The 19,053-nt window shown below is 51.6% G+C and overlaps 1 protein-coding gene across 32 annotated transcripts in view; it reads left to right on the forward strand.

The window, feature by feature from the left end:
- The first annotated feature begins 6,497 nt into the window (after positions 1-6,497).
- KCNMA1 (potassium calcium-activated channel subfamily M alpha 1) overlaps positions 6,498-19,053 on the forward strand; it is a 748,425-nt gene continuing 735,869 nt past the window's right edge. For 5 of the 32 annotated variants that reach the window (XM_067710409.1, XM_067710410.1, XM_067710405.1 and 2 more), the window contains exon 1: positions 7,134-7,738. In XM_067710409.1, coding sequence (XP_067566510.1) covers positions 7,370-7,738 — 369 coding nt within the window. In that variant the 5' untranslated portion in view covers positions 7,134-7,369. Of the gene's footprint in view, positions 7,739-19,053 lie in introns of all 32 variants that reach the window. The other 27 variants (XM_067710414.1, XM_067710415.1, XM_067710411.1 and 24 more) reach the window with 11 other exon arrangements.

Genomic DNA, 19,053 nt, shown 5'->3' on the forward strand with positions numbered 1-19,053 from the left:
TGGCTGCACCGCACAGCATGCGGGATCTTAGTTCCCCGACCAGGGATCGAACCCATGTCCCCTCCAGCGGAAGCACAGTCTTAACTACAGGACCGCCAGGGAAGTCCCTCCATCCCTTTTATAATGTAGTCAGTCGAGGACCTTGGAGTGCGAGGGATGAAGAGTTGAGTTCTAGGCTGCCCAGATCTTGAACCAGAGCTTTCGCAAAGATCAAATTGGGGACCTTCTAAGAAAAGGATGAGAAAGTCTATTGGTCTGGGTGTCAGAAGAACCAGTGAGGAGTAGCGAGGAGGACCTCTTTCCTTTGGTGCCTTCTTTTCCCACCGTGGAAATGGGTGGATGAAGTTTTGCCCTGCCTACCTCCCAGAGGCAAGGTCCACAGTACCGATGTCCTGATGGGGTGACATTGCTCACAGAGATGAAAGGGAGGCGGGAATTTCCAGAAGTCTGATGGGATGGAAGTGGAAGACGAATTCTAAGCAGGGCATGGTCCATGAGTTGGGCCTACTTTGACCCAGCCATGGATGTATCAGTAGTTTAGGGAAATGAAGGCTACATTCTTTCAGTTTGTATCTTGGCTGGCATTGGGAACAATGACTGAGAAAGATATGGTGGGACCACAGACACTATTTTCCCCAGAACCGTTGGCTTTCACGTGTGAGAAAAGGGGAGAATTTTCTGTGGGTGCCACGTCCTGGCTCCCAAATTCTTCACTTGGAATTGGCTGATATGAGGTCCCTGATATAGGGCAAGGCTGGGAAGTAGCCCACAGGCAGGTTGGCTTGGACATGCACGCTCTGTAGAAGACAGGTGCTGGGGCTAGGAGTAAGAATGTCTGTGGAAATCTTCAGGGCATCTTTTTGACTAGTATAAATCACTGACACAGGTTTGGGACTTATTTAACAAGTTTTGGAATAACCTAAGTGTCAGCAGTACGCCATCTAATAGAATATTATTCAATTATTATTATTATACGGTACGCGGGCCTCTCACTGCCGTGGCCTCTCCCGTTGCAGAGCACAGGCTCCGGAAGCGCAGACTCAGCGGCCATGGCTCACGGGCCCAGCTGCTCCGCAGCATGTGGGATCTTCCCGGACCGGGGCACGAACCCATGTCTCCTGCATCGGCAGGCAGACTCTCAACCACTGTGCCACCAGGGAAGCCCTATTCAATTATTTAAAAAAAAGTATCTATGATATTTAATGACATGGAGGAAAATGCTTACAGTGTAATGTGAAGGGAAAATAGAATAAAAATTAGATGTTCAGTCTAACCCTAATTTTGCAAAAATACACACTCAAGAAAACACACGAAAGAAATATATAAAAATATCAATAATGGTGGGAGTTCCCTGGTGGCTCAGTGGTTAAGAATCCACCTGCCAATGCAGGGGACACAGGTTTGATCCCTGGTCCGGGAAGATCCCACATGCCTGTGCGCCACAACTACGGAGCCTGGGCTCTAGAGCCCGTGCTCTGCAACAGGAGAAGCCACCCTAATGAGAAGCCCTCGCACCGCAAGGAAGAGTAGCCCTTGCTCGCTGCAACTAGAGAAAGTCCATGAGCAGCAATGAAGACCCAACGCAGCCAAAAATAAATAAATAAATAAATTTATAAAAAAATATTAATAATGGTTATCTGTTAATGGTGAGATTCTGGGTGACTTTTTTTTTTTAAACAACTGAAAATAATAAGTTCCTTTGTTAAGAAATATACTTTGGCTGCTGTTCCAAACCAGAATATAACAGTGACAAAGTGAGAGTGTTTTCCCCTCTCACTTAATAGGGTGAACTAAACAACCGTGGGCTGACGTCCTAGCTCTTTGGCGTTTGGGGGACCAGACTCCTTCTATTTGTTGCGTGCTAAAGAGGCAATTATTCAACCTCATGAACTAAGATCACATCCATATTCCAGCCAGTGGGGAGAAGAGATGGGAAATAGAGGGAAAGTCTCTTCTTTATAACCGTGCAACCTATAGAGTGCATGTAGTATCTGCTCAGATTCCACTGGCTAAAATGTAGTCGCATGGTCCACACCCACTGCAAGGGAAACAGAAATATAGGGTTTTTTTTCAAATTAAAGATGGGTTGGTAAGGGTATAAGGTCAACAGATAAAAGGCAATTATATTTGTATATATCTACGTGATTTTTATACTCTTTTATGAAACTTTATGAGTCTGAATTATTCTTTTTTTTTTTTTTTTTCCCGGTACGCGGGCCTCTCACTGTTGTGGCCTCTCCCATTGCGGAGCACAGGCTCCGGAAGCGCAGGCTCAGCGGCCATGGCTCACGGGCCCAGCCGCTCCGCGGCATGTGGGATCTTCCCGGACCGGGGCACGAACCCATGTCCCCTGCATCGGCAGGCAGACTCTCAACCACTGCGCCACCAGGGAAGCCCTGAATTATTCTTATAAGTAGAAAAAGATATTTATAGTAAACAAACCCCTCAAAGCTTGCTCTCTGAGTCCCTCTCTCCATCCTGGGGACCAGTGCTCCCTTCTGGTACTCAAAGGCCCTAGAGCATGGTTTCAAGGGATGTGCTGCAATGGTCTTCTTCTTTTGTTATAACTCACAAAGAGATAAATTTCTCCAAAGGTACAGTCTCTCGTGAAAACTCGACAGATCTAAGCCTCAGTTTCCTTGCCAGTAAATTGGAGAATAGCTACTGCTCTTTCTGACACTACAAAGAGATTATAAAGACTAGGGTGAGGGAAGTGAGAGTACTATTAGCTGTTCAGAAGATAACACAGTGGTAATTTAAGGAGTGTTAGGTTACCAATAGTAGTTATAGCTTAGAAGATCTGACATCAAAACATGGTAACAACGTGAACCCTGTTAGTGCCTTTATCACAACAGTGTATATGCTAGTAGGACTGACAACTGGATAATTAATATTATTGTGGTTGTAGGTTTTTACAGCAGAGTTTTCTCTTTGGAATTTTCATATCTCAAATTTCTGTTTTAATAAGCCCCTTTTTTGAATTCACAAAATAATGTCATGTGCCAAGAAGAACCACCAGAGGGCGCTAAATCACTTACAGAGTTCACCTGGCTTCTTTAGAGCAGAATCACCCAGATTTATGTCAAGAGTATGGGAAGCAGATCCAGGCCTGAAAAAAAATGAAACTGTATACGTTAATTGTGATGTTGGGCCGACATTTAAGTAAATAAGCTTCTTTGTTCTCCTTGGCTATTACTTCAGTCTCTCTGCCTTTTTAGTTTGTGTGTTCATGCACTTTTATTTCTTTCTTTTAAATCGGTTGGGATTGTTCAGAGTAGAATAATTTAGAAACGGGAAACCCCAGTTTGCTGTGATGGCTGCCATAGGCACATGTTGACATGATAAAGAGGCTGCCCTCCTCACTGAGAAGCTTATAAATGTGACTAGAAATAAATAAGTGGCTTGTATTGTTTTCAGAACGGGGGAGGTTGGAATTTGTACTTTCGTAAAGACTTTCAGTTCTTGTGCAATGGCTCTCAATTCCCAGCCTGCAGACACACCTACAAGAGGTGAAATGCACTGGGGCAATTTGTAGGTGCTTCTCTATAGCCTTCACATTCCCAAGGCCATACCAGGGGGTGGGAAGGTGGGGAGTGGGCGTGGGTGTCAGTGTTCTGAGGGCCCACCGGCCTGGAGCGGCTCTGTAGCGCCCTAGAGTCTGTCCACACCCAGCTGTCTGTGGGTCCATATGGCCTGCTGTGTAACAGCTGCGGCAGAAGGCAGAGGCACTGTGCTTCCGTTCTCATCCCAACTGAGGGGCCTCATGGGGTGCAGGACAGCAGTGTGGGTCCGGGAGTGACAGTCTTGCCTGTACCCATCTCCCCCGCTACACAAACACGGGGACTGGCTTGTGTGTGTGGGTGGTCAGAAGCTCTGATCTGTGTTTGGCTGGTTATTTTTGGGTCACAGTAATTACAAAGAAGATCTGTATGTTTTTTCAACCTTACAAACAATCCTTTGAGGTGGGCAGGGCAGTTCTTATTTTAATTCCAATTTACAGATGAGAAAGCACAATGAATGAAGTGGTACCTAAGGTTCCCTTTAAGTTTGAGGCCTAAATTGGTGAGGTCAGGTGCCAGGCTTTCTGAAGTCTGTGGTTAGTAAGGAAGTAGAGGGAGAGCTGGGCCATAGCCTGATGAGGTCTATTTCTGGTGGGTGGCGGTGAATGGTGGCCACTGTCTCATTTGGTGCCCACCAGTCAGGGGGTGGTAAGGACTGGGGATTGTAGGAATAGTAGTTTCTTGACTTTGATGGTGAGGGTCTCTGAGAATCCTAAGCCTCGTTTGTTTTTTTTTTTTTTTTTTTTTGTGGTACACGGGCCTCTCACTGTTGTGGCCTCTCCCGTTGCGGAGCACAGGTTCCGGACGCGCAGGCTCAGCGGCCATGGCTCACGGGCCCAGCCGCTCCGCGGCATGTGGGATCTTCCCGGACCGGGGCACGAACCCGCGTCCCCTGCATGGGCAGGCGGACTCTCAACCACTGTGCCACCAGGGAAGCCCTAAGCCTCGTTTTTGTGTAACACAGAAGTTGCTACAAGCTCCAGTCAGCACAGGGACGAGTGATGAACAAAGCAGAGGAGATGATGTCTCAGGGGCCTCCCAGAACCTCTGGAAGAATGATGAGATGATGAAGGTGATGATGGAGGAGAAACACAGCTGGGGATGCTGCAGTTGGGGTGATAGAAGTCACAGCAGTCAGTGGCCTCTAGCTACTAGCCCCCGGACTGGTGTCTGAAGGGAACCCAGGCTGTGGGGAAAGTCCAGGAAAGCCTGGAGGGCATTCATTGGTTTGTGGAAGCTCAATTATATGGGGGGAGGGAATCCATTCTGGGGGTTTCATATCCCACCGGGGAGGCAGTCGTATCCTTTGCTGCTCTTTTCGGGTTACAGGTGTTTTGTATTTAAATTTCAAATCTAAAATGTAAGGAAAGTCCTTAACTTTCCTGGCATAGGCTGAGGCCCAAAGGCAGCAAAGTACAGCCGTTTAGAAGGCTAATAAATCCAGGAACCACAGGGCCTCAGCCACCTTCTTGCACTTCCCCTGAGCGCTTCCGGGGCTGATCCCCCCAACCCAGTGCTGGGAAGGACCCAGGGCCTCTGCATGAATGGGGCCGATGCGGCAGGGATGTGCTCGGAGTGGTTTCTGAACGCGGAGGACCAGGCTGCGGGTACCATGTGGGTGAGAGACAATTTCACTTTCTGGAAAATATTGTCTGGAGCTCCCTTTTACATACTGCTTTTGAGGACCAAACACTTAAGCACTCTTACCTCATTCCATTTCCCCTTTGCCTTTGTCCTTGACTGTACTAATGGATGTGTGTCCTGAGCCCAGTGAATGTACTCTGAATCAGACAGGAGGAGGAAGCTTCACACATCCCCTTGGGCCTCTCTGCCCAGCTTGGCCTCCCTTGCCCCATCCTCCCCTGCAACCTAGGGCCTCCAAGGGCAAGGGGAGGGGCTGAACTGTGGCTCAGGCAGAAACAGCACAGGCCTCTACAGTGAAGGATGCTAACTTGGCCTTCACCACAGAGAGGCCTGAAAGCAACCCGAGAATTCCAATTAGGCTTAAACTAATGAGCTGGAAACTTTGGGGAAACCACTGTGGGCAATGAGGGGAGAATGTGATCATCTTCCTTTTAATTAGTGCTGGAAAAACTTGTGGTCCAGCTGGTAGCATAAGGAAGGGCAGTGTCCAGAGGGAGCAAAGGTTGAGAGTATCAGAAGGGGGATTTCCCCTGGTGGTTAGGGAGAGGCTGCTGAACAAACCCAGACACCTTCTTCACCTCTAAGTGGGGAGGACTGAAGACCCTAAATGGGGAAAGGTGGGCTTTAATGGAGCTTGGTGCTGCCCTTCTCACACGATGGAGTCTGAGGCTGAATAAAAGGGGAGTGACATTAGGGAACTCTGTTGTCTATAGGAGCTTTCACTGTCCCTGAGGTCAGGTCGGCCCTGCCCATCTTTGCCTACTCTCTTAGGCAGCCTCTGTCGCTTAATAAGGAAGAGGCAGAAAAACCACCTGCTGCTGTCAAAGGCCACAGACCACCTGCCAGGCCCCTGCATGGCCCTGCTTTCCAGAACACAGGGGGCACTGGGGCACCTAGGAAGGCGACAGGGAAGAGCGACAGGGGCTGGTAGGGGTCGAACGAGGGTGTGTATCCTGGAGAAGGGTCCTCCTCACTCCCGAAGCCCGAGGAGCTTGGGGCGTCCGGCCTGTGCAATCAACAGCTGGTCACTTCTCCCCTCCCCACTGGGGGCTCCTTTGGGAAAAATGGCCTGCCACGGGCGCCCGGCCATCCTCCTCGGGTCCCCCAGGGCGCTCGGCTGGGGGCGCAGCACCTTGGAGAGAGGTGTCGGGTTCCGCGCCTGGATTTGGGGCTCTCTACCTTTCGCACTGCGGCTCAGGGGTGCGTGCCAGGCCGTCGCCAAGGGGTCTGCCGGCCCCCTGCCCAGCTCGGGGCCGAGGCGAGCCAGCGCGGCGAACCTCCTCCCCTCCCGTTCGGGCGGCCTGAGCCCGCTCCCGCTCCAGTTGCTGCAGCTGCTGTTGCTGGCGGCTGCGGGGAGCGCGGGGAGCGCGGGGCGCGCGCAGGAGAGGCTCGGGCGGCGACGAGGAGGAGCCTGAGGAAGCGGGGAGGAAGATCGAGCGAAGGCCGAGGAGGCTCAGCGGTGTGGCGGCGCGGCTCGGGGATCCCGGGAACATGGGCTAGCGGCGGCGGCGGCGGCGGCGGGCGCGGTGAACCTGCCGGGGCCCGGCGCACACCGGGGCGGCGAGCGGGAGCCGAGCGCAGCCGGGAGACGAGGGCTGGCGCGGGGGCGCCCGGGAGGGGGCTGATGAGGCATTATTAACGAGTCGTCGCCTAATAAGCCCAGAGCGGCGGGCTAGCTGCGCGGGCTGCGTGCGGGGAGGGGTCCCGGGCCGGAGCGCGGCGCAAACGCGTGGCGCACCGCGGACGGGCGGCGCGGCGCGGCGCGGAGGGCAACCGGGCCGGCGAGCAGAGCCGGGGCGGGCCCGGGGGCGGACCGCAGCGCCCCCTCGTTCTCGGCGCTCTGGGCCCGCGCAGCCCGGGGTTAGCGGGGCTCGGGCCGGGGAGGGGAGCTGCCCGCGCGCTCCGTCCCCCTCCCCCCTGGGCGGGCGGGCCGGCGGCCGGGGGGAGGGCGGGCGGCGGCGGCGGCCCGCTGTATATATCTCCGCGCACCCCGCCAGGTCGCGCACAGCTCCCCGAGCCCAGGCGCCTCCCCGCCCCCTCCCCGCGCTCCGCGGCGGCGGCGGCGGCAGCAGTAGCAGCAATATGGCTGTTGATGGGTGTTCGGGGTGGCGCTGGCGGCGGGAGGAGCTCCCCCGAGCCCCTGCGCCGGCTGCCCGTTGCTAGCTATGGCAAATGGTGGCGGCGGCGGCGGCAGCAGCGGCGGCGGCGGCGGCGGCGGAGGCAGCACTCTTAGAATGAGTAGCAATATCCACGCGAACCTTCTCAGCCTAGACGCGTCCTCCTCCTCCTCCTCTTCCTCCTCCTCTTCTTCCTCCTCCTCTTCCTCCTCGTCCTCGGTCCACGAGCCCAAGATGGATGCGCTTATCATCCCAGTGACCATGGAGGTGCCGTGCGACAGCCGGGGCCAGCGCATGTGGTGGGCTTTCCTGGCCTCCTCCATGGTGACTTTCTTCGGGGGCCTCTTCATCATCTTGCTCTGGCGGACGCTCAAGTACCTGTGGACCGTTTGCTGCCACTGCGGGGGCAAGACGAAGGTAACGCGCGCCCCGGCGCCTCCCCCCTGCGCCAGCCCCGCCGCTTCCCCCCTGCGCCAGCCCCGCCGCTTCTCGGCGTCCCCTGCAGCCCACCTCCTCGCTTCTCACAGCGCCGTGCCTCCCTCCATCCCTGCCTGCCTTCCCCTCGCCGCCTTCCCTTCCCTCCGCTCTCCTGGCGCCCGCCTGTTGGGGCTTCGGGCGGCGCGCCGGGGGTGAGGAGTTGCCCCCAACCGGTGCGCTCCGGGACGCGGACGCCAAATCCCGTCCCCTTGTTTATTGTAGGGTTGTTTGTGGCTGCGGCTGGGGCCGGGATGGGAGGTAGGGAGAGCCGACTCGGCGGGCACCGAGCAAGCTGGGGGCCGCTCGGTGCGTGTTCCGCGCGGCTCACCTGCCCGGGCTCGGCTCCTTGTGGTGGGCGAGGGGGAGCACGTCAGCCCGCACTTTAGAAACCTGTTGGGGAGATGAGTTCGTAAAATCAGAAGGGCAGGAAAATCCTTTGAGAAAGGGAGAACATCTTTTGGACTAGGGAATCCCAGGGGAGGAACATGACCAGAGGACGTGCGGGGGACCTGGAGGGGCGAGAGAAAGTTGGGGAGATGCATCCCAGTTTTGGAGGCAACCCGCGGATGCTGCCACTTTAGGAATGTGGCGAGGTCGCAAAACTGATGTCCCCTCCCTCTCCTACTGTTGGAGCAGACCCCCACCCCCACCGCAAGTTCTTCGGCATCTGTATTCTCGCCCCCCTGCCACCGCCTTCAGGTCCCCGGAAATGCCCCCGGCAGCGTGGAGCTAGAGCGGGAGGTCCGCCCGAGAGCCCGCCGAGGCCGAGGTTTTCACGCGAGCCTCCTCCCCGACGCTTTTGAGGTGGCTGGATGTCGGCTTTAAACTATTCCTGGCGCAGAGACGCCCACCAGCACCGAGGCTCACTACACCTTATGTATGGTTGCTAGGCTGACTGCCTGGTTTGTCGCCGTCGTGTCCCTAGAGATGTCCTCTTCCCCTCCCCCCCCCACTGGCTGAAGGTGAGAGGTGGCGGGCAGTTTTTCATAGAAAACTGCAGGATAAAAAAGAAAGAACTGGAAAAAAGAGTGACCAAGCTGTTTTCTGTTTGACTAATTTTTAACCTAGGGGACTAACCAGCGCCAGCATTTTCAGAGAGAGGGAAGCTCAAAGGGGGATAGGGAACAGTGCAAGGCCGTGGCACATCTCGGTGGGAATGCTCACACCTTTTCTAATAAAGTTAATCCGAGGACACCTCAAACTTCCACGGGGCACAGCAACTTGTAGCAGCCTCCTTAATTGCTACGGGGAGGGAGTAGGTAAGATGGGGGCTATGGGTGACACACAAGGGTGAAGGGAAGCTCGCGCTCTCTCTCTCTCTCCTGATCATTAATTATACATTGTGTTGGGTGCTGGAGCTCAGCTGTGTTTTGTGGTAGCACATTTGTGTTTTGGAAAATACTGGTGTGTTGGAAATAAGGGAGAAAAATAAAAGCCATCATTCGCTTCCTCTTCCTCCTACTTCTCCGGAGACCTCCAGATGTTAGTCCGTCAGTTTTCTCTGGAGTTACCTTCTTGGCCATAGCAGTTTCTCCTTACTTGTCAAGGTGCAAAACCACCCACATTCCAGAGAAGCCATTAGGTTAAGCAAAATCCTAACCCCGAGACCCCCTAGACCCAGCGCCCTGCCTAGCCCTCCTGACCAGTGCTTATTCATATAGCCTTCTTATTCACACATTCCCTCTCCTCTGCCTCCCCACCAGTCTTTAGTCTGTGAGTGTTTTTCCTTTACTGAGATTCCGTGCTACCCTTAGAGGTAGAACTTGTAGTTGCATGCATCTCAGACGTTTTCTACACTGAGTGATTTGGGGGAACTTTTTAACGATCTCCTTATCCTTCAGGAACTGGGCAGGCTAGATCATAATGAAAACTTTTTTTTCAGTGAGTCAAAATAAGTTTCAGTGTTTTTGTGATGCTGGGGTTTTAAACACAGCTTCTAAAGTCTTTCTACTCTAGGGGGTACATCAGTGCTACTGCATTGCTTCTGATGAAATGCTGATTGGATCGTTCACATAAAGAGTCTCTTTCTTAAATGATGACCAAGCATAACCTCTGTAAGTTTTCTCAAGAAAATACGTTTTTGGCAATGATCGTTAGAAAAAAAAACAATCCCTAGATATTAGGCTATGTTTTGTAGCTCCAAGACATGCCGAGTTGACTAAACTGGAACTTTCTACAAAGAATCATCTGGGATGAGAGATGCTTGCAGTTGGTTGGGAAGATGTGAGGCCAGTATAAAATGAGATCACGTCACTTTTGGTACCATTAGAGTCCCCTTTAAAACATGCCCAGAATCTCTTAATACTTGCCCCTTGATTTGCTCAATTAGACAGCGTGTGTAGCCATCTCATTTTGACCAGTAGTAGTTCCTTAGGCCTTTTATAAGCTTTTCTTTCTACTCTTGAGGTCTGTATTTTTTACTGCAATCATTCTTTTTTTTTGTCTTCCATTCTTTTTGCTTTCCACGTATTTGGTAGTCATCAAGACACTGTTCAGAAGAATGCATTTGGCTTCAGTTTGGAATCATTATTTTAGTGTTGGGTTTCTCAAGCAAACTAAGGCTGCTTTTCTTTAGTATTCTACCAGCCCTCAGATATATTCACCCTGATCCTGGTTCAGCCCCAAGATGGATTGACCCGGAGCTAGGGTCCAGAGGAAGGCTGGTCTTTTTAGCATCTGAAATTCTAGGGGAATAAGTTTCAGCAGGAGCTCCAGCATCACAAGCATTTGGCCTCTGGGACTGCACCATCCTTTCTCATTAAAGGAACCTGAAACTGGATGTACCTCATGAGGCATCTCATCCTTAGTTCCTCTGGCCTCCGAATCTCAAATCGTGAATGACTTTACTATTCTGAAAAGAATAGTTATGTGGATTTCTTTAGGAAATAAAGAAGAAGGAGAATCCCATTTTCCCCCAGTTGGGAATTTGGGCACAGTCATTCCAGTACTATATTCTTTGCTGTACTTTTTCACATCATTTTCCTTTCTCTGTTGGGTTTCATCAGAGCCCTCTCTTTACTTGGCCGTGACGTTTCAAGGTCTAAGCCAGTCGTAGACTGTAGTGAACAAGGAGTGGCTCTGGCAGCCTGAAGAAGGTTGTGACCTTGAAGAAGTAGATTAACCTCTCTGGTCTCTTTCCTGGTGTGCAAAATGTGGGATTGAATTCTGTGAGTGCTAATGTCCCTTCCTGCTCTGGGACTCAGTGGAAGCCAGTAGAAGGAGTTGGTGATCTGTGGGTAAAGTTTCTAGCTCAGAACATGTTCTGTAACTCTCCAGCCTCGGAGTGCTTATGTGTCTTTATTCCCATCTTCTGCTCTTCCTCCAGCCCACAGTCTGCTTTTCTTTAAATGCCTGGGGAAGCTGAGGCCAGCTTCCTATGGAGCTGTGGTTTGCTGTGGGTCATAGACTCATCCTGCTCTCAGGTGGAGCTGTCCTCCCTGTAGAAGTTTCGAATTGATTAAGGTTGGTCTGCATATAATGAATTATGGAGGTTTGTCTCCACGGCTGTGTCTGAGAAAACAACACGTTTTCTCTGTTAGACTCGTGACTAATATAAACATCAGATCCCATTACGGCTTCGTAATTACCCAGGGTCTGGCCTGATGCATCATCCAATCAGGGCTGGAAACTTCAGTGCCTCAGAATTCTTGATTCCAGATTGGCCCTGGTGCCTCATCTCATCCTGGAGATAGTCTGCATCGGATGAACTACAGATGTTCCTTCGGATCACTTAGGGGGGGCCTTGGAGAAGTGCTCAGGTCCCAGGCACAGGGGAGTTCCAGGTGACCTTCCCTTGTCCTGAGAACTTTTGCTTCTTGTTCCTGGCTCCCCCTGTGGAAATGCACACTTCCGTAGAGATGCTGCAGTCAGACAGACCCGAGTGCAAATCATGGATTCCATACTTTTAGCTGGGCATCTGTGGCTGGCAGCCCTGTTAAGCATGGTTTCTTCACATGTAAGAAAAGCTAACGATGCTTACTTTGTAGAATTCTTTTTTTTTTTTTTTTCAGTACGCGGGCCTCTCACTGTTGTGGCCTCTCCCATTGCGGAGCACAGGCTCCGGAAGCGCAGGCTCAGCGGCCATGGCTCATGGGCCCAGCCTCTCCGCGGCATGTGGGATCTTCCCGGACCGGGGCACGAACCCACATCCCCTGCATCGGCAGGCGGACTCAACCACTGCGCCACCAGGGAAGCCCCTGTAGAATTCTTATAAGGAGTGACGATGCTGGGTATACAGCACCCAGGAAACGCCTGGCACTTAGCAGGCCTGTAAATGGGAGCTATCATAGCTCCACAAAGTGGCAGGTTTTAAACTTTCTCCTTGATTCCTTGAACTTTTGGCCCTGGAAGGGCACAGACTACAACAAACAGAACTTTTGAACCGAAAGGGACCTCTAGGCCCTGGAGTCGGTTGTCCTTGGGTCAGACAACCCGTTAGGGTCAGGTTGAGATGTGGGCTCATAGCTCTTGGCTGTTGCGAGGCTGGCAGGCCGGGGAGGGGCAGCCTAGGAAGGCCCCACGGCTGAGGGCTTGGCAGGATGGCTAGTGCTCTGATGGCGGGCAAGTCAGCGGATGAGCATTGCCATCGTGGGGCTCCAGGAGCTGCAGACCTAGCAGAAGTGGAAGGTTTTGTGGGCAGGTGTGGCTGTCTAATGTCCCTTGAGAAAGGATGAATTCCACCCCTGTTCTCCCCAGTCCAGAGCCCACAGACCTGTTCCCCTGACGATGGAACAGTTTCCCCGCCAGGGTGCTCTCTACTCAGACCAGCTTTACCCTGATCGCCTCCAGAGTAGTATTTCCCCAAGTGTGTTCTGTGGAGCACTTGCCCTTGCAGTTACCTTGTGAAACAAAATTGTAAGTCAGGGCATATCTGCAACCCCCACCTTGGAGAGTCACGTCATGTTCTGGGAGAAGTCCCAAGGGAGAGGAATTGGTTAAACTGCCCTTGGCCGTGCTCACTTTGAGCAACAGGGCCTAGGTGTCATGCTCGCCATGTAGCACCCAGAAGTCAGCCTGTGACCTTGGGCAAGGACGTCACCGCTTTGTGCCTCAGTCTCCTCATCTGTAAACCGGGGGTCCTCGTAGAGCTCAGCCCTTTGGGGTAGGTACTCGCAGGGACCCCACTCTATAGCATTTCCTAGGAGGATACTGGTGACTGCAAGCCACGCGCTGGCTCTATTTCCGGGTGCCCAGGGTCCTTGTCCAAACATGCATCAGGGGGAAAGCAAGAGCTGCCCTTGTGTTCGGCCTGGGGGAGAAAGGATTCCAAGGGCAAGGCTCACCGCTATCTTCTTCCCTGGATGGGGACATTCGCTGTGTGCCTGGTACAGAGAGTGCTTGCTGTGGGTATCTCTTTCTGACCAGGGCAAAAGGAGCCTGCTGCTGAAGCAGTCAGGTTGGTGTTGGATTCCAATGCCAGGACCTCCTTCCCAGTGTGGGCAACCGCGGTGTCCCAGCTCACAGTGGCAGTGACAGTGCTAGCCTGTGGATCACAGCAGCCAGCCCCACCTTCCCGGGACTTCAGAGCTGTGGAGCCCCTGCAAGGACACCTCTGTGGTTCCGGTGAGAAGGGCGGTGTTTGTGCCGTGATGCCGCAGCTCCTGGAGCCCTGCGGGGAGCATTGGTCTCCAGGAGACCTGCTTGGGGGGCAGGCAAGGTCAGCGTCCCCCAGAACCTCTGAAGTCACACAGCCTTTCTGTGCACAGCAGGGAGCAGATCGAGAGAGTGCCCTTTTTTTGAGATGCTTCTGAGTGGGTGGAACCCTGGCCCTGGGCACACGGAGAAGGAAGCTCGGGGGTCCCAGCCTGAGAGACAGGGGTGTCCCAGCACTCCGGGGAGAAGGCTCAAGGGATGTTCAGTTGGGGTATTAGATCTCTCCCTCCCATGGCCAGAGAGCATCTTAGTCCATCTACTTCTGGGGCCTCTCGCACGTTTACATGTACACGAATCACCTGGAGAGCCATTAAAATGCAGATTCTGATTCAGAAGGTCCAGGGTGGGCCTGAGACTCTGCATTTCTGACAAGCCACAGGTGATGTCGATGCTGAGCAGACCATGCTTTGAGAAGCGAGGCTCTGGTCCCAGCCTCAGTCTCCAGGCGGTCTCTCTCTGAAGACAGGGCTATTTTTAAATATGGAAATTCTCAGCTCTTCAGCAGTGGGAAGGGATGAGAAGAGGAAGGTTCCCTGTGCCAGGACAGCCAGGTGGAGAAAACTCGGCTCAGGCCTCTCCGCGTTGCTGCCATTCAGTCTGGGTGCTCCCTGCTAAAGCTGATTGTTCGGGTGTCTGCTCCCTAGGAACCCACAGCGCTGTTGGTTTGGGGCTGGGTTGTGGTGACCAGGGCAGCGTCCTGCAGATCTGTGGGGGTGTGGTCTGTGCGTCGCCCATCAGGCTGTGGGCTCTCCCTCGTGCCGGTGGGTCACACTGCCAGGGGACTTTCCGCAGTCCCGGATGGCAACTCAGCCAAACCACCTTCTTGCAAAATTAGAGGCTCGTGGTGGAGCCAGGGCTGCACTGTGGCGATGCTCCGGGAAGTCAGCTGTTGGCTGCTGCCTCCGGGGTGTTTGAAGTCAGCAGGCAGTAAAACTGCCAGCCTGATTTTCCATAGGGACCTCGGTGGGCTTTTCCAAGCGGAGGGATGTGAAAGGATTGGGCTCAAGACCTGATCACGGAGTGGGGAGAGACGTGCGGCACTGTGCTGTGCCACCCTCCAGTGGTACTTCTCGAGAATCCCAGCAGATGAAGCTGGAAGTAGCTCCTTTTCTCAACATACTGTCGGGGTTTTCACAGCTCATACCATCAGGGGCTTTTTCCTGGAGATGTGCATTTTGGGTTGTTCCATCGTCAAAGGGGAGAACCTGGAATAAACATTTATCATGAGCATCGTCAGCCTAAATGAAGGACTTAGCATGATGCCCGGCACACAGTAGGTCCTCAAATACATCTTGTGGTTATTAGTGTTGTTGTTTTGGCTTTTATCACATAGGGAGTTCATCCTCTGTTCCAGGAACCAAGCTAGGTGCTAGGGATAAAAATAAGACCCAGTTTGTTTGATGGAAGGGTTGGAAAAATTCAGTTATCTTCTCATGTCTGGTCTCCAAGTTGCCTGCAAACCCCCTGAGGGCAGGAACTGAGTCATGTAAATACAAGCACAGATATATGTTGGGAGGGCCCTTCCACAGTGATCTGTGGGAGGCTGCGCGGGAATGTTGTAGGTGCAAATACATTTTGCTGCTCTTTTGGGTAATTTGTTAGATGCTATGGAGAAACTCTGGGTGAAAGGGATGGATGTGCTTGAGTCATTTCTGGATTTTAATTATTCATGCCACCCCGGTCTCCCCTGACCGGTGGGTAAGAAGAATTTGTTCACGATGAGCACTTGTCCATGAGGTGGATGAGTCAGGCAGGGAGCAGAAGGACAGCTTCGAAAGAATGGCTGCTTGAAGACGGAATTTGCTTTGTTTTTGGCATTATTTGGGGCATTATGTCTAATTGCCAATTTGGAAATGTAATTGGCACTCCAGGTCCAGAAGGGGTATACTTCACGTTGTCAAGCCGAGCCTCTGAATCGTCTCCCTATAAGATCTCATTACCTGTATGACTAATGCTTCTTTACATGGCCAAAAGCGAAATTATTTAAAACATCTCATTTACTTGGTATTCTTTATGCTGTTTCATTGGCCTCCCTACCAGGTTTTCCAGGGGACGAGATCCGGTTGATGCTGGGCATTTCAAAGGTAATTAACAGAAACGCTGTGTCCCTTCCTTCGCTCTTTATCCTTTCCTTGATTTCCTTTCTTTCTTGGTGATTCCCGCCAAGTCCAGGAGCAGAGGGACTGAAGTTTGCAGGGTAGTGGACAACAAATAGAGGCTTGATCTCGCAAGCTGAGAGGCACGTGGAGTTGTGACATCATAGGGGTAGAAAGGTGCTTTGGCGTCGGGGTCCTACCTCCTCCCCAGCGCCAGTGCTGGGAGCCCTCGGCCCCATCTCCAGAGGGGACTGGGGTGTTCACGGCCTTCCGAGGCCACCATTCCATGGGGCACAAACCCGCCTAAGCATGAATGGAAAGGTCTTTCTCCTTGCACTAACCCCTCTTTGCTTCTCGGCTGTTTCTAGGACACACAGAACATGTCTTGGTAGGTGATAGATTTCAAATTCTAAATCCGGCCCAGGAAGGCCCAGAGCTGGGTGGGTTTAAGTGTCAGCAATGTTCTTGAGACGTAGAACGCCCTTAACTTTTGTCGCTACCGTGCAAGCCACCTTCTTTTTCTCTCTCGTGACTGCCCGATGTCCTCCTTCCCCGGAGGCGGTGAGGTTTCTCCATGCCCTCTTCCCCAGGGTTTACACAGCAGCCCATCCTGGCTCTTGGTTCTGGTGGTTTGTCCTGTGCAATGTGTCAGGTCTTGTCAGAAGCTGTGGGTGAGGATTTGGCCATCCCTGAGCTATTGGGTCGCCTCTTTGTCACTGGAATGTGCCCAGTGATTCCAAAGTTCAGCTTCTTTCAGAGTTCAGTGCTGGGCTTGGCCGAGAGCAGATGTGATTTGGGGGCAGTACCAGGGATCCAGATGTATGTAGAGTGCAGATCCTTTGTTAAGAAGCCCGCATTGGACTCTGCTTTCTAGGTGTTGGCTCTTCCCGAGAGAGAGAACAGACAGTGATCGTGAGTTTCTTTTTGGATCATTTAAATACAGCTGCTCCTAGAGTTGAAGATTATTCCTCTCCAACTGCTCATCTTATCTCTTCTCCTCTGGACTTCTATACACTACTGCTGCCATTTCTCCTATTTTGCTGAGCAGAAAGAAACCAGAAAAGAAAGAGAACATACAAGAGGGGAGGGTGAGGGAGGGCAGGGGGGAGAGGGAGATGTTGACACAAAGAAAAGTAGAATTTCTCGTCTGGGAGCTGGAGGCTGGATAAATACGTAATTGGATGGATTTTGTTTTTAGTCCCTTCCCCTTTGTCTTAATGAATAAATCATGACAAGTGACCTCATGCCCAGGGTGTGCAGCATTAGCATTATATAAAGACCAGTGGGAAGAGCGCTTTCCCTTTTGGAAGAGTTTAGCTTTTCAAGTGAGTTCCCTCTAATGAACTGCTAGCGTGGGGCCTGTGTGGCCCTGTGGCCCAGACACCAGGGGTTATAAGGTTTCTGGGGGCTCTTCCTCTTCGTGTACGTGTTTATGCAGGAGCAGAATTCTTCTCTTTGGGAGAAATTGCCGCATGAGTTTGTTTTCCCTTTACATGACTTTGGAAAGTAGACTTTTTGTGGCTCTGGAAGGGGAAAAAGTAGATGGGCAATGAGTAGCCAATGGAGAACTCAGAGACAAGGGCCCTGAAGGCTCGGAGGAAAGATTTGGAAGATGAAAGAAAGGGTTTATCTGAGGGCCGGGGATTTTCATGACCCACATTAGCTGGCCACCGCTTAATACACTGTTTCTCTTCTTTGTGCACCTGGGAGCACTTTCCTCCCAGTGCTTAGAGGAGTTGCTTTAGCTACCCATAAATTACGGCCGTTTCCCTCATAGGTTGTGGCAGCCACAGCTGACCAGGTGGTAAGACTCTTGAAGAGTATAGGAATGGTGTCTCGAGCTGAACCCGTAAGAGAAGTCGATACTTTGCCTGTCTTAAAAAAGAAACCGGGCTTCCCTGGTGGCGCAGTGGTTGAGAGTCCGCCTGCCGATGCAGGGGACACGGGTTCGTGCCCCGGTCCGGGAAGATCCCACATGCCGCGGAGCGGCTGGGCCCGTGAGCCATGGCCGCTGAGCCTGCGCGTCTGGAGCCTGTGCTCTGCAACGGGAGAGGCCACGACAGTAAGAGGCCCGCGTACCGCAAAATATATATATATATATTTGGTGCTAGCTTTGTCTATAAAAAATAATAGAAATGAATAAATCAATCAAGTAAATACAAAAAAAAAAAAAGAAACCCATTTCTTAAGTTCGTGTGCAACCCTATTTTCCCTGTTAGATCTCTTTTTCAATTTGTGTTTTACACTTTTGTCCTTAGTCCTAAGTGTATATATATTCACTGTAGAAAATGTAGGCAAGACAGAGAGGTGTTTAAAGAAAAAAAGGACACCTCACACCCACCAGGATGGCTACTACCTCAAAACCCAGAAAGCAGCACGTGTTGACGAGGATGTGAAGGAATTGGAAGCCTGGTGGGCTGTGTGTGGGAATGCACCATGATGCAGCTACTGGGGGAAGCAGTACGGTGGTTTGTCAAAAAAATTGAACATAGAACTACCATATGACCCAGCAATTCCACGGCTGGGTACATATCCAAAAGAAGATACTTGCACATCCCTGTTCATAGCAGCATTATTCGTAATAGCCAAAAGGTGGAAGCAGCCCAAATGTCCATCGATGGATAAATGGATAAACAAATGTGGTGTTTACCTGCAGTGGAATATTATCCATTTGGAAAAAGGAAGGAAATTCCGACGTGTGCTACAACATGGATGCCCCTTGAGGACATTATGCTAGGTGAGCTAAGCCAGTCACAAAAGGACGCATACTGTGTGATCCTGCAATACTTACATGAGGCACCTAGTTGCACAGACACAGAAGTAGAATGGTGGTTACCAGGGGCTGGTGGAGACGGGGGACGGTTGTTTAATGGATAGAGAATTTCAGTTTTGTAAAATGAAAAGGTTCTGCACAATAATATGAGTATACTTAATACTACTGAACTGTACACTTAAAATGGTTAAGATGGTAAGTTTTATGGTACGTCTATTTTACCACAATTACTATTTTTTAAAAAAGGAAAAAAAGTCCCTCTAAACCCCACTTCCTGGAGATGGATTTTCATTATCTTCAGACACATTCTTCACCGTGGTGCTTGTTTGATTTAGATGTACCCACAGTGAGAGCAGGACAGATCGAACAGCGTTTCTGCCCATCAAGTCTGGTTTGATGGTGTGTGAAGTTAAGGGACCACTGGATTTTTGATTTTGACATATGAGTAGTTACGGTATCTTAGGCAAGTGATGGTCTCTGGGCCCCAGTTTTGTCATATGTAACATGCTCTCTGATTCAGTGATTTCAATATACAGCCATTTCTTCAATCAGATTTCAGAGCTATCATTTTTACCTGATAAAGAACCCAAGACTAACTTACTCAAGGCAATGGGCCCAGGGAGTAGTTCTGGTGCCTCTATGAATCCCAAGAGTGAAATTTGATTGACATGTCCCCAAAACTTCCGTACTGATTTCGATGAGGTGGCATATTTAAGAATTACAGTCTGGGGACA

The sequence above is a fragment of the Pseudorca crassidens genome, chromosome 16 (assembly GCF_039906515.1).
Source record: "Pseudorca crassidens isolate mPseCra1 chromosome 16, mPseCra1.hap1, whole genome shotgun sequence".
Lineage (NCBI taxonomy): Eukaryota > Metazoa > Chordata > Mammalia > Artiodactyla > Delphinidae > Pseudorca > Pseudorca crassidens.